Genomic DNA, 11,731 nt, shown 5'->3' on the forward strand with positions numbered 1-11,731 from the left:
CACAGGCTGCCGGGAGGTTGCTAGAGGAGAAAAGGAGACCCAGCCTCTGGGTCCAAGAGCTGAGGGGGTGGCTGCCCCCGGGAGCCAGGCCAAGCCCTAAGAGAGCTTCACACGGCCACCTAGAGATCTGAGGGCAGTCACATTCGGGACGGGAACAGAGCAGCCTCGTGGTCATCACTGGGTATTTTTCTGAACAGGAAATGCCTGGGGATTGCTGAACGAGAGAAAGAGGAAGACAAGACGTTTTTGTGGGGGAAAAAAAGTTGGGTTCTAAAACCAAGAAGAGGAACTTGAGGCCTGGCGCCGATTCTGTGGAGGACCAGGAAGCTGGGACCCGAAGCAGCTCTGTCAGGCAGAAGAAGGGGTGCCGCCTCCTGAACTCCCTCAAGAATCAAGGCATGAGGAAGTTCCAGGTGTCCAGGGATTGAACCTGTGCCCCAGGATGTGACCTGTGTCACGGCTACGGCAACGCCGGATCCTTAACCCACTGCGCCACACAGACACTTCCAAGAACCTTTTAGAAAAAGTGAGAAATGAAGATTCCGACTGTGCTACTGTCATAAAGTTAAAACCTGGGGGCGGGGGGGGGGTGCTGGTGCAGAGACAGCCTGGGATAGACGACGCTAAGATGCTCCCAGCACTGGATGTTTCGAAGTGCTTTTTTCAGAAGCATCAACTCTCTCATGCAGTTTACCTGGGCGCAGGTATTCAGAGAGAATTCAGAGGGGCCCCAGAGGATGTGAAGCAGGTGCTGCCTTGTCTGGGGACATGGACATTTACTCCCCCTCTTCCTGCCGTCCTGTCCCTGAACTGGTCTTACCTTCTGCCTCCTCCTCTGAGCTTCTCAGTGTCCCCGTTATCAGTGCTCAGCTCTTGGGGGGAGGGGAAAAAGCTAAGAGATGGGGCAACCTTGGTTTAAGAGGTACCCCCTGCTCTCAGAAGCCAGGGAGCACAGCCACCAGGGATGGGGATTGCAGGAAACTCTCTCTTCGGTGGATAGAGCGATGTGCCAAGATTTGGGGAATCTGAGGAGGTGAAAGGGAGAGAAAGAAGAAATAAAAGGGGGAAGATGAAAGAACAAAGGGACGGAAGGGAAAAAAAGAATAATAATGGCAGCTAATGTTTGGGTGCTTTCTTCTGCCTGGCATTCTGTTAACTCTATTTGTTGCCGTCTGATTCTATCCTATCTTTACAAATCCATAAGAGTAAGTATGAAACAAAAAGCACCTACTGTACAGGAATTTTCTGTACATAGCACAGGAAATTATATCCAATATCTGCTTTTTTTTTTTTTAATGACCATAGCCTGGAAGTTCCTGGGCCAGGGTTTGAATCTGAGCGGCAGTTGCAAGCTACTCCTGCGGCAATGGCAGATCCTTAACCCTCTGTGCCTGGTCGGGGATCGAACATGCAACTCAGCAGTGACCTGAGCCCCTGCAGTCGGATCTTTAACCCACTGTGCCACAGCACGAACTCTATATTCAAATCTTGTAACTACCCATAATGAAAAAAAATCTGAAAAATATGTATGTATTACTGAATCATTTTGCTGTACACCTGAAACTAACACGACACTGTAAATCAACCTTCCTTCAATTAAAAAAAAACCTCGAAAAACCCCCAACAACAAAGAGTAGGTATGAATATTAGCTCCAGAAGAAACACAGGAAGTGGGGATGAGAAGGACAGAGAAGTAAGAAAACCCAGCTCCCTCTGGACCCGCAGCCTCAATGGCCACGCTGCTTCCCAGGAGGAGAAAGTCGAGCTGAGTTTCATTGTTTAATGCCAAACAGACAGATGGTATTCACTGTAAAACTTAATTAGAATTAAGTCAGAATTAAATTAAAAATTCATAGTTCCAGGCAGAAATGGCAAATGGAATTTGAAAATAGGGTTTTTAGCCTTTGCATTGTTCTCTGCTCGACTTGTACTACCAGACTGAGGGGCCTCTGTTTCTGGACAAGCCCTGTCTCCGAGGGCAGAAGAAATCCAGAGGCCTCCCCCTGCAGCAGAAGTCACCAGGGGACTGTGCCAGGATCAAGGGGCCTCTCCAGGCGAGCCTGTCCAATTCCTGGGTGCAGTGGACAGGGCCTGGGCTGCGGGTCTGAGCCACTGTCTGGCTCACTGAGTCCTTCCTCCTTTCTGAGCCCCTCTTGCCCCCACCCTGCCACCCTCAGAGCCTGTCTTTTGGAAATGGGGGCATGTTGATTATAAGAGATGGGTCTGCAGCGACGTGGAGGGTTGGGGGGATTAATGAGGGGCAGCCAACTCTGCCTCCGGAGAGTAACTGGGAAGTGGCAGCGGCCAAGGCACAGAGCTGATGCCTGGAAGATGGAGTTAAGAATGACCGAGGATCTAGTCACTTACGATGGAGCATAATAATGTGAGAAAAAAGAATGTATACATGTAGGTGTAACTGGGTCACCATGCAGTACAGTAGAAAATTGACAGAACATTGTAAACCAGCTATAATGGAAAAAATAAAAGCCATTATTAAAAAAAAAAAAAAAGAATGACCATGGAAGATCATATGAGAAAAAGAGTGTATATAGATGTATGACTGGGTCACTTTGTTATACAGCAGAAATTGACAGAACATTGTAAATCAACTATAAAAAAAATTAAAAAAAAAAGGGTGACTGTGGTATTCCCACGTGGCTCAGTAGTTTAAGAACCTGACTAAGGAGTTCCTGTCGTGGCTCAGTGGAAACGAATCCGACTAGGAACCATGAGGTTTCGGGTTTGATCCCTGGCCTCGCTCAGTGGGTTCAGGATCCAGCGTTGCCACAACCTGCACTGTAGGTCACAGATGTGGCTCGGATCCAGTGTTTCTGTGGCTGTGATGTAGGCCAGTAGTTGCAGCTCCAATTCGACCCCTAGCCTGGGAACTTCCAGGGCAGGTGCGGCCCTAAAAAGAAAAAAAAAAAAAAAAAAAAGAATGACCAAGAATGCTCAGCTCACAATGTCCTAGCAATTGTCCTGTGAGGCAGAAAGACAACGAGACAGGAAGGAAAGGTGAGAGGTGAGAGGTGGAGACGGAGACTGAGAAGGAAAGAGAGCTGGAGAATCACAGAGGAACATTCGAGCTGTCCAGCCCAGGAGTTCCCAGGGCTTCCATGGCCAAGGGAACAAAGCCCTGACGAGGGATAAATATTCGGTTACAGAAGTGAGGGCCTGGCTCACCCAGGCTCACAGCAAGAACGAGTTCTGCAGGCGGGGACAGGACACGGCCGCCTGGGGCCCAGGAGACAAGCCAGCAGCAGAAGGGGTGAGAAGCCTGGTTGCAGAGGAAGCAGGGGGTCTGGAGGGAAGGTAGAGCCTTGGCCTGAGCCACCGCCAGGTCCCCCAGCAACCTGGGCTGTGTGGAGCTGCAAACAGGAGTCAGTCTGGCCGAGGGTTTGGCAGGGAGCCCACCCCCTGCAGCCCAAAGGCCAGACCACCTCGTGAAGGCTGGCAGGGAGACCAGACTGCCTGCCTCGCAGCCCGCCTTTCAGAGCAGACAGACCATGTCAGCCTGGCGCTGCGTGATATCCTGTCTTCATCAGGGTGTTAGGTTGGGGAAGTTTCTTCTAGCGCAGTTTCCATATGGCAGATTCCTGGCTGAGGCCTCTGGGTCCAGGCCAGAGTGACACTATAATGTCCTCACGTCCTCCCCATCTCCTCCCTGAGCCCTACCTGCCCCTCTACCCCTCTGCCTCCCTCTCTAAATGACCAAGAACAACTGAAAGTAGTACCTCTAGGGGAGGGGACCTCTTGCAACTAAAGAGAAATCCAAGTCTCGCATTGAGAAGAAACACTTTCTAGCAATCTTTGCTTCCTAGAGGAACATCCAGCTGCCAATGGCTTGACGGCACAGGAGAAAAGGCACAAACCCAAGAAGTCAAAGGTCAGCCTTGACTTAATTAAGACCCCACATACATCTCTGGGCAGCCTCAGACCTCAGTCTCGTATTTTTAAAATGAGGAAGCTAGGTGGGGAGCCAGGTCTGATCACCTCAGATCTTAGAACAACTCTAAAGCCAAGAGTATAAGATCTAACAGGTGGACGGAGTTGAAAAGGCTTCCTGGTAAGTAGGAGTCCTCTTTTTAAAGGACTAAGTGGGACTGTCCCTGAAATCACCTGTGAAAGACAGCTGTGTGCATTGGCAGGGGTTGGAGGGAAATGAGAAAATGAGAAAAACAACCAGTAAGAATTAAATATCTAGGCTTTCGGGACGAACCCGACTAGTATCCATGAGGATGCAGGTGCGCTCCTGGCTTCACTCAGTCGGTTACGGTCTGGCGTTCCTGTGAGCTGTAGTGTAGATTGCAGAAGTGGCTCGGATCCCATGTTGCTGTGGCTGTGGTGCAGGCCAGCAGCTGTGGCTCCGATTTGACCCCTAACCTGGGAACTTCCATATGCTGTATGTGTGGACAAAAAAAAAAAAAAAAAAAGGCAATATATCTAGGCTTTCCTTTTTCTTGAAAAAATTGAGTTTTGGAGTCCCAAGTGTCAAAGGTTCTGATAAACAATAATGGCCTTCTGCTCCCCAGTTTAGGCAGCAGGTGTAACTTCAGCTCTTTCCCTTTGAGCCACTGAAGTGGTATGTACTGGGGCATGGGGAGACCAGGCAACTGGTTTGAGCAAAACAGAGGCAAAGCTATTATATTCAGGGCATCACTGAGACAGCATGCCTGGTGAGTTTTGAGAACAATCCCAATAATAACCAAATTTGCTGCTTTATTATACAAAATGCTTTCACTTACATTGTCTCATTTCAATCTTTGCAACAGCCCTGAGAGGGGCATTAATATTAACCCCATTTTGCAAAAAAAGCTGTTTGAGTGGTTTTCTGGACTCAGAGGCAATGAGAGACAAAGCTCCATGTTAGAGCCATGGGGGCTTTAAATTCTGCCCTCAGTTCACAGTGACAAATTTTAGTTGATTTCCATTCCTTTGTGCCTCAAATGTGAAATCAAAGGAAAGAAAAATCCTTCCAGGCAAAGTACAGGTAGAATGTCACTCCAGGTAAATACAATACTTTGTCAGCATGCGCAGGAAACAAGGTGCCAAGTTTGGCTGAAAGATGCACGTTTTCATGTACTGGTGTTGAAATCGATAACTTTGGAGTTCCTAGACCCAATGGGCTTCAAAACCTTAAAAAAATCAAGGAGCTTATATTTAGAGCTGCTCAACAAGAGAGAGAACTTAGGGGAGACTGGGTCCATTTTAAAAAGCCTAAGAACGAGGAAGCAGTCATGTTTCTAGCAATCACTCATAGGAAATTATTTAAAAGCCTAGAAGATATTGTTACAGATATTGGCCCACTGTCCAACCGCAGCAGATTGAGTTGATATTTTTATATATCGGCACCATAAAGTGTTATTATTATTATTTGATTTTTGGGCCACACCCACAGCATGTGGAAGTTCCCAGGCTATAGGTCGACACAGAGCTTCAATTGCCAGCCTACACCGCAGCCACAGCAATGCTAGATCAAGCCACATCTGCGACCTACATACACCACGGCTCATGGCAACGCCGGATCCTTTAAGCCACTGAGCGAAGCCAGGGATTGAACCTGTGTCCTCATAGATGCTAGTTGGATTCATTCCTGCTGAGCCACAAGGGGAACTCCCAAGTGTTATTATTTTTAATGGCAGCATGTTTTGGAAGTTTTTTAAAATTGAGGTATAGTCGATGCTTTGGAAGTTTTCAACAACATAGGGAAATGCTTATGAAGTGGCATTAGACGAAAAAAGCTGAACAAAACATTGTGCACTTAGAGTGAGCTCAACTATATTCTTATCTTTTATTTTTTTAATTAAAAAAAATTTTTTTTGGCTTTTTAGGGCCACATGCGGCATATGGAAGTTCCCAGGCTAGGGGCTGAATCGGAGCTACAGCTGCCAGCCTACACCACAGCCACCGCAACACAGGATCCGAGCTGCGTCTGCAACCTACACCACAGCTCACAGCAATGCCGGATCGTTAACCCACTGAGCAAGGGCAGGGACCGAACCCGCAACCTCATGGTTCCTAGTCGGATTCGTTAACCACTGCGCCACAACGGGAACTCCTTTTTTTTTTTTTTTTTTTTTTTTAATCTTACAGCTGCACCTGTGGCATATGTAAGTTTCCAGGCTAGGAGTCGAATGGGAGCTGCAGCTGCCAACCTATGCCTCAGTTTGCAGCAATGCTGGATCCTTAACCCACTGAGCGAGGCCAGGAATTGAACTCACTTCCTTATGGATACTCATTGAGTTCATTATTGCTGAGCCACAACAAGAACTCTGCGTAATTTTTTTTATACTTTATTTTTTCCCACAAATAAGCATGCAGAGTTTTTATGCTGGAAAAAATCCCCATGTTTAAAAACATAAAATTCATAGAAATCCTTCTTTGTAAATGAGATGGATAGGTTCTCAATTCTTTGAAGAACAACCATTAGTTTGCTTTGGGGAAGTCATGGAGGCTCAAGGACAACCAAGCTGGGCACCCACAGAAATTGCCTCCAAATCCTTGGGGCGAGCTTTTTGGCTTTTCTTGTAGTAAAAGTGGATGATACATCCTGTTTGGCTGTTTGGTGTAGGGGCGCCAACAGTGTACACCAACCCACATGACAGCTCTGTGACCACAGGAATGTCCCTCAGAAACTCAGCTTTCATGTGTAACATAGCCACGGGGGTCCTTAACCTCATAGTTCGTAAAAACAACAACCCTAGCAGGCCCCGTAATATGCATTATGTCCATTTTCTCTAACTCCTATTTTACAATTGAGGGCATTGTGGCTTAAAGAGATTAAGCAGCTCCCCTGAGATCACAAGTGGTGTCAAATTCAAACTGGGGCCCCTAGCTTCAGAGACTGGGCTGCCTCCACCCTGCCAGGCAGCCTCCGGTGGCTGAATGCACTTTGAGGCCTGAAAAAGGCTATATCCATGTGGGCTGCTGTTATGGTGATGACAACGGGGCAGATTATTTTGCTGTGAATTCCGAAATGCTTTTGTGCTGATATATTTAGAACCTTCTGTGAAAGATGAGACTGAAAAAGAGATGGCTGATTAGATTCTGTTTTGATTTGTGAAAAGTGCCTGCCACAGAAATCTCATTTCCTGTTGGATTTAGCCTCTTAAGAAGGGTCTGCAGGGAAGGGGTTCTAGATAGATTGGGTTTGATTTCTCACTCCCAGATGTCCAGCTCTGTGGCCTAAGGCAAGTTGTCTCCCCCTCAGAGCCTCAGTTTCCTCATCTGTAAGTGAGAACAGTCATCCCTATAGCTGGTGCGGGTGACCCTGAAGGTTAGGTGGGATGATGTGGGTAAGGTGCCATATCCCACTGGGCAGACCACTTGGGGTCATGAGTTTGGATCTCCTGGGGGGGTTATTTAACTAGCCTGGGGGAGGGGCTCGATCAAGGCTGTTTCCCTTTATGACTATTATTATCCCAGCTTCTAGGAGGTATGCCTGAGTAACCTTGGGCCTGGCAGCCCAAGTTGCCCCATACCCTAAGCCAGCCCTCCAGAGGAGTTGTGACTTGGTGTCAGTTCACTGGGAGGTCCTAAGCCTCTTCTCAACGGCTCCCTTGGTCGGCCTGGCAGAAGTCCTCCTGGACTGGGTTGCTCCAGCCCTCTCTAAGCTGTTTTTCAGGAGGCAGATCCCAGGGCCCCCTTGGGCATCCTTCATATTTCCAACTCGGTCCCGCCCACCTGCCAGAGTCCAAGCTCCACCAGGGCTGAGGTCACTTCCCAGGATTTTCCCAGCTCAGCCCCGCAGGGGAGAAGAGCAGAAAGCAGCCACACTCACTGCTTTGCCATCAGAGAGGGAGGTGGTAGGCATACTGAGACCCAGAGGGACAGACCACAGTAGGGGAGGAAAGGGGCTTTCTGAGCAGGCTGAAGAGGGGCAGGGAATGAGGGGGCAGAGGCTAGGCTCCTCCCCCCAGGAAACTCAGGGACTGGGGGAAAGAGGGAGAATGGGGTAATGCCTACTAGACAGGGTGACCAACCGTCCTAGTTTGTCCAGGATGGATGGATTCCCAGGCTTTCCATGCTACAACTGGGACAGTTGCATTAGACTCAGCCACTAATGGACTCTGTGACCCTGGGCGAGTCCCCCAGCACTCAGTAATGGCCCCTTCTGTGAGGAGGCAACAGGACCAGTTCACCTCTGCAGGATCCTTCAACTCTGCCACCTGGGCTGTGGCCCCAAGTAGCAGGTGGTCCGGAGGATTTGGGGACACGCAGAGCCGGGGTGGGGAGGCCGGTGGTGGGGAGCACAGCGCCTCTGGAGCATTTCTATCCCCGAAAGGCTTCTTCCCCGGAGCCCAGAGCGATCCAGAGCTGCCAGCACTGACCCCCTCCCTCCCGGCTGGCAGGATGGGGGCGGGGCGGGGGCGGCACCAGCGCGCATGCCTGGTCGGCCGGGGCTGGGGGCTCGCGGAAGCCCGCGGCTCCTACCTGCAGGTGATTCGGGTACACGTCGCCCTCGGAGAGGGAGTCCACCAGGTCCTCCTCGTCCAGCGTAGCCCGCTTGTAGGTCGACATCTGCAAGGCCAAGTGCAGCACAGACTCTCTCAGCGCCTCCATGGCTCTCGCGCCCAAATGGGGAGAATGGGGAAGCGGCCACCAGCCGCCTCCGCCGCCGCGCCCCGCCCCGGCCGGCCGGCCGGGACACCGAGACCGGCCCACGGACCGGCCCGCAGCGGGGGAGGGGGATCCCGCCTCCCTCCGCCACCCCACTCCCCGCGTATGCAACGCCGCGCCTCACCCCCAGCGCCGACAGCGCGGCGACCACCGGGTACGGCGGCCACAAGCTCCGCATGCTGCGCCCCGCGACGCCCCGGTCGCCGCCGCCGCCACCGCCACCGACACCACCGCGCCCGCTGGGCTGGCTGGTCGGGCCGGGCTGTGGGGCTGGGCCGGGCATCGCACCACCTTCGCGGGCGGGGCCTGATCGGTGAGGCTCTTGTTTCCCTCCCTGGCCCCACGGGGAGACCCCCGCCCCAAGGCCCGAGAGTCTCCGCGGAGGGGGTGGCTATTCCCTTTCCCAAAGGTCGCGGGAGAGTCCCCCACCCCTAGCAGGCAGGAAGGGGGCTCACAACCATCCCTCCTTCTAAGAAACGTTATACCCCCCCCTTCAATAAACCTCTAGGGCAGATACCAAAAATCAGGTATTAGGAAAGTGCTCCTAATTTGGAACCCAACAGTCGAGAGAGAGATTCCTTAGGTGTGTTGAGGGGAGCCTTTCTAACCTTTCAGAGCTAGAAAGGTTAGAAAAAAAAAAAAAAAAAAAAGGTGGGATAAAAAAGGTTTGTGCCTTCCCTCTCATTTCCCTCTTCCTCTAGCTCAGGGGTCTTTAAGCCAGAGTTCATGATGATCTCAGAAAATTCCAGAGATCTCCTCTGACCTAGAATGAAAAACGTTATGTGTGTGCATTCAGGTGGGTGGCCCCCAGGCTCCAAGGTGTGACTTTATTCCCCCAAACATTACGAACTCCAGCTTTGGGGCTATTCAAAAACCAGGGAGGTGACCCTTGCCTCCACCTTGTCTCAGATGTGGGGTGCTCAGGCAGGGACTCCCGGGCACCCAGCACTCCCTTTCCCACTCAAGACCCCAGAAACTCATGACCCAGCAGTTTTCCAAAGGACTCTCCATGTCCAGCGAGACCAGGAGTCCAAAGCTTGCTTCTGTTCATCCCCATAGTTGACTCACAGTCACGCCTATGTGTGATGGAACAGGCTCAGAGGGCCGGGGTGACTTCCAGGGTCACAACCACAGTGAAAGCTCCTGAGGTCTCCTGACTTCCCCTCCTGCCCTCTCATAGCCTTCTCTGAAGCCAGAGTAATTTTCCTTTAAGAGGAAATTCTGACCCTGTTACCCTTGCTTAAACTCTGTGGGGACAGTCCCTTGACTAGTCCGCCATGGCCCCTCCCCACCCCGACCTCATCTTGTGCTGCTCCCACCCTCACTCACTCAGCTTTTTTGGCCTTCCCTCTGTTACTTGGATTCTCCAAGTTTCTCCTTCCCTCAAAACCTTTTATTAATTTTTAGGGCCATGACTGCAGCATATGTAAGCTCCTAGGCTAGGGGTTGAATTGAAGCTGCAGCTGCCAGCCTACACCATGTCAATACGGGATCCAAGCCGTGTCTGTGACCTATGCTGCAGCTCACAGCAATGCCGGATTCTTAACCCACTGAGCGAGGCCAGGGATCGAACCTCCATCCTCAAGAATACTCGTCGGGTTTGCCACTGCTGAGCCACAACAGGAACTCCTGTCCTTCCCTCCAGACCTTTATAGAACTGGTTCCCTCTATCTGGAACATTCTTTCCTCATCTCGACTCCCCTCATGGCTGGCTCTTGCTTCAGATGTCAGCTTAAATGTCACCCCCTCAAATGTCCCAACCACCCAAAGTAGACCCCCAAATTCTCAATCACGGCACCCTCTCTTCCCCTTTATGGTGTTTATTGCAGACTGTCATTTATTTATGTTGGGTTTTGCATCTGTCTCTTCCCCCCGCACCCCAGAATTGTGAGCTTTATCAGGGCTGGGACGTTGTCAGGCACAGAGAATCCCCATCACCTGGCATATCATAGGTGCTCAATAAGCTGTTCAAGTGAATGCTAGAACAAGCGGAGGGGAAGTGAAAATAACTCTGGGGAAGTGCCTTTAAATCCCTGTGCATCGCATTTCGTAACACCCAAGGACAAATGAAACACATCTAAGGACCCCGGGGGAGTGTGTGGGAAGCATTTTAATTCTGGGTCTTCTGCTTTACTCCCTGGTTGCAGGAGTTCCCATGACCTACCCAAGAGAGGGCAGGGACTCCCGGGCTGCTTCACTTCACCCTGGGTTACAGCTGGGCTTTTTTTGAAACCGGGACTCTCAGTTACACTAAGTTAACAGGTGTGAACTCCCCATATAGAAGAGATCCTTGAAAAAGAAATTCAAGTTACTGCATCTCACCTGCCTAGTACAGCAGCTACTCTTTCCTGGGCACTTAAGGAAGTGAGGTATTGTCAGTTCTTTCACTCCTATCATCTCATTTAAGCCTCTTGCCCTTTGATCTGAAGCAGTTATCGTCAGAACCCAAAACGGAGGTTCAGGGAAGTAACGTGCCCGGATGCTATGTAGCAATGGTTCCTTTTCCTTTGGTCTTAGCTCAGAGATCACCCTTTCTGGGAAGCTCTCTTGGCCACTCTTCTAGGACCCCAGGCAGCATCTGGTCCCCTGCTCTGCTGCCTCCCACCCCACGCTTCCTTCTCTTGAAGCACAGAGCACCATAACTAGGACAACCTCGAAGGGAGGGGCCGGGGCTCGTCAGAAGACCTGGGCTTGTTATATCCCCGAAGACCTGGTCTGGGATGGAGCCGCCACAGGTGTCTAAGCAAAGAAAGATAAAGGAGGCGAGGGAGGAGGCAGGCAGCCCATCCCAGGGGCCGAAGCCAGCCTGTCTGTGGACGGATGACGAGGGATGCTCACATACCTCCCGAGCAGAAATCCACAGAGATGGAGAGCTGTTTCTTTCTCAGCACACAAAAGATGAGGGGCCTTTCCTGAATCACCACCTGCCTGGCGCTGGGGAGTGAATCTGAACCCACTTCCGACGTGGGAACGGCTTAGCTGGTGCTGCTTCTCGGGGAGCACTGTAGGCCCCAGTCAGCAAGGGACCAGGGCAGCCCAGAGCTGTGCAGGGCCTTTCATTCACTGTCTTGTGGGATCCCCACACCCACTGAGAGCCTCAGCCTCAGCCGGT

The 11,731-nt window shown here is 51.1% G+C and overlaps 1 protein-coding gene across 1 annotated transcript in view; it reads right to left on the reverse strand.

Moving 5' to 3' along the window:
- ECE1 (endothelin converting enzyme 1) overlaps nt 1–8,577 on the reverse strand; it is a 57,506-nt gene extending 48,929 nt beyond the window's left edge. The window contains 1 exon segment of the mRNA XM_021097679.1: nt 8,434–8,577. Within this exon segment, the coding sequence (XP_020953338.1) occupies nt 8,434–8,562 (129 nt within the window). The 5' untranslated portion in view covers nt 8,563–8,577.

This window comes from Sus scrofa, chromosome 6 (assembly GCF_000003025.6).
Source record: "Sus scrofa isolate TJ Tabasco breed Duroc chromosome 6, Sscrofa11.1, whole genome shotgun sequence".
NCBI lineage: Eukaryota > Metazoa > Chordata > Mammalia > Artiodactyla > Suidae > Sus > Sus scrofa.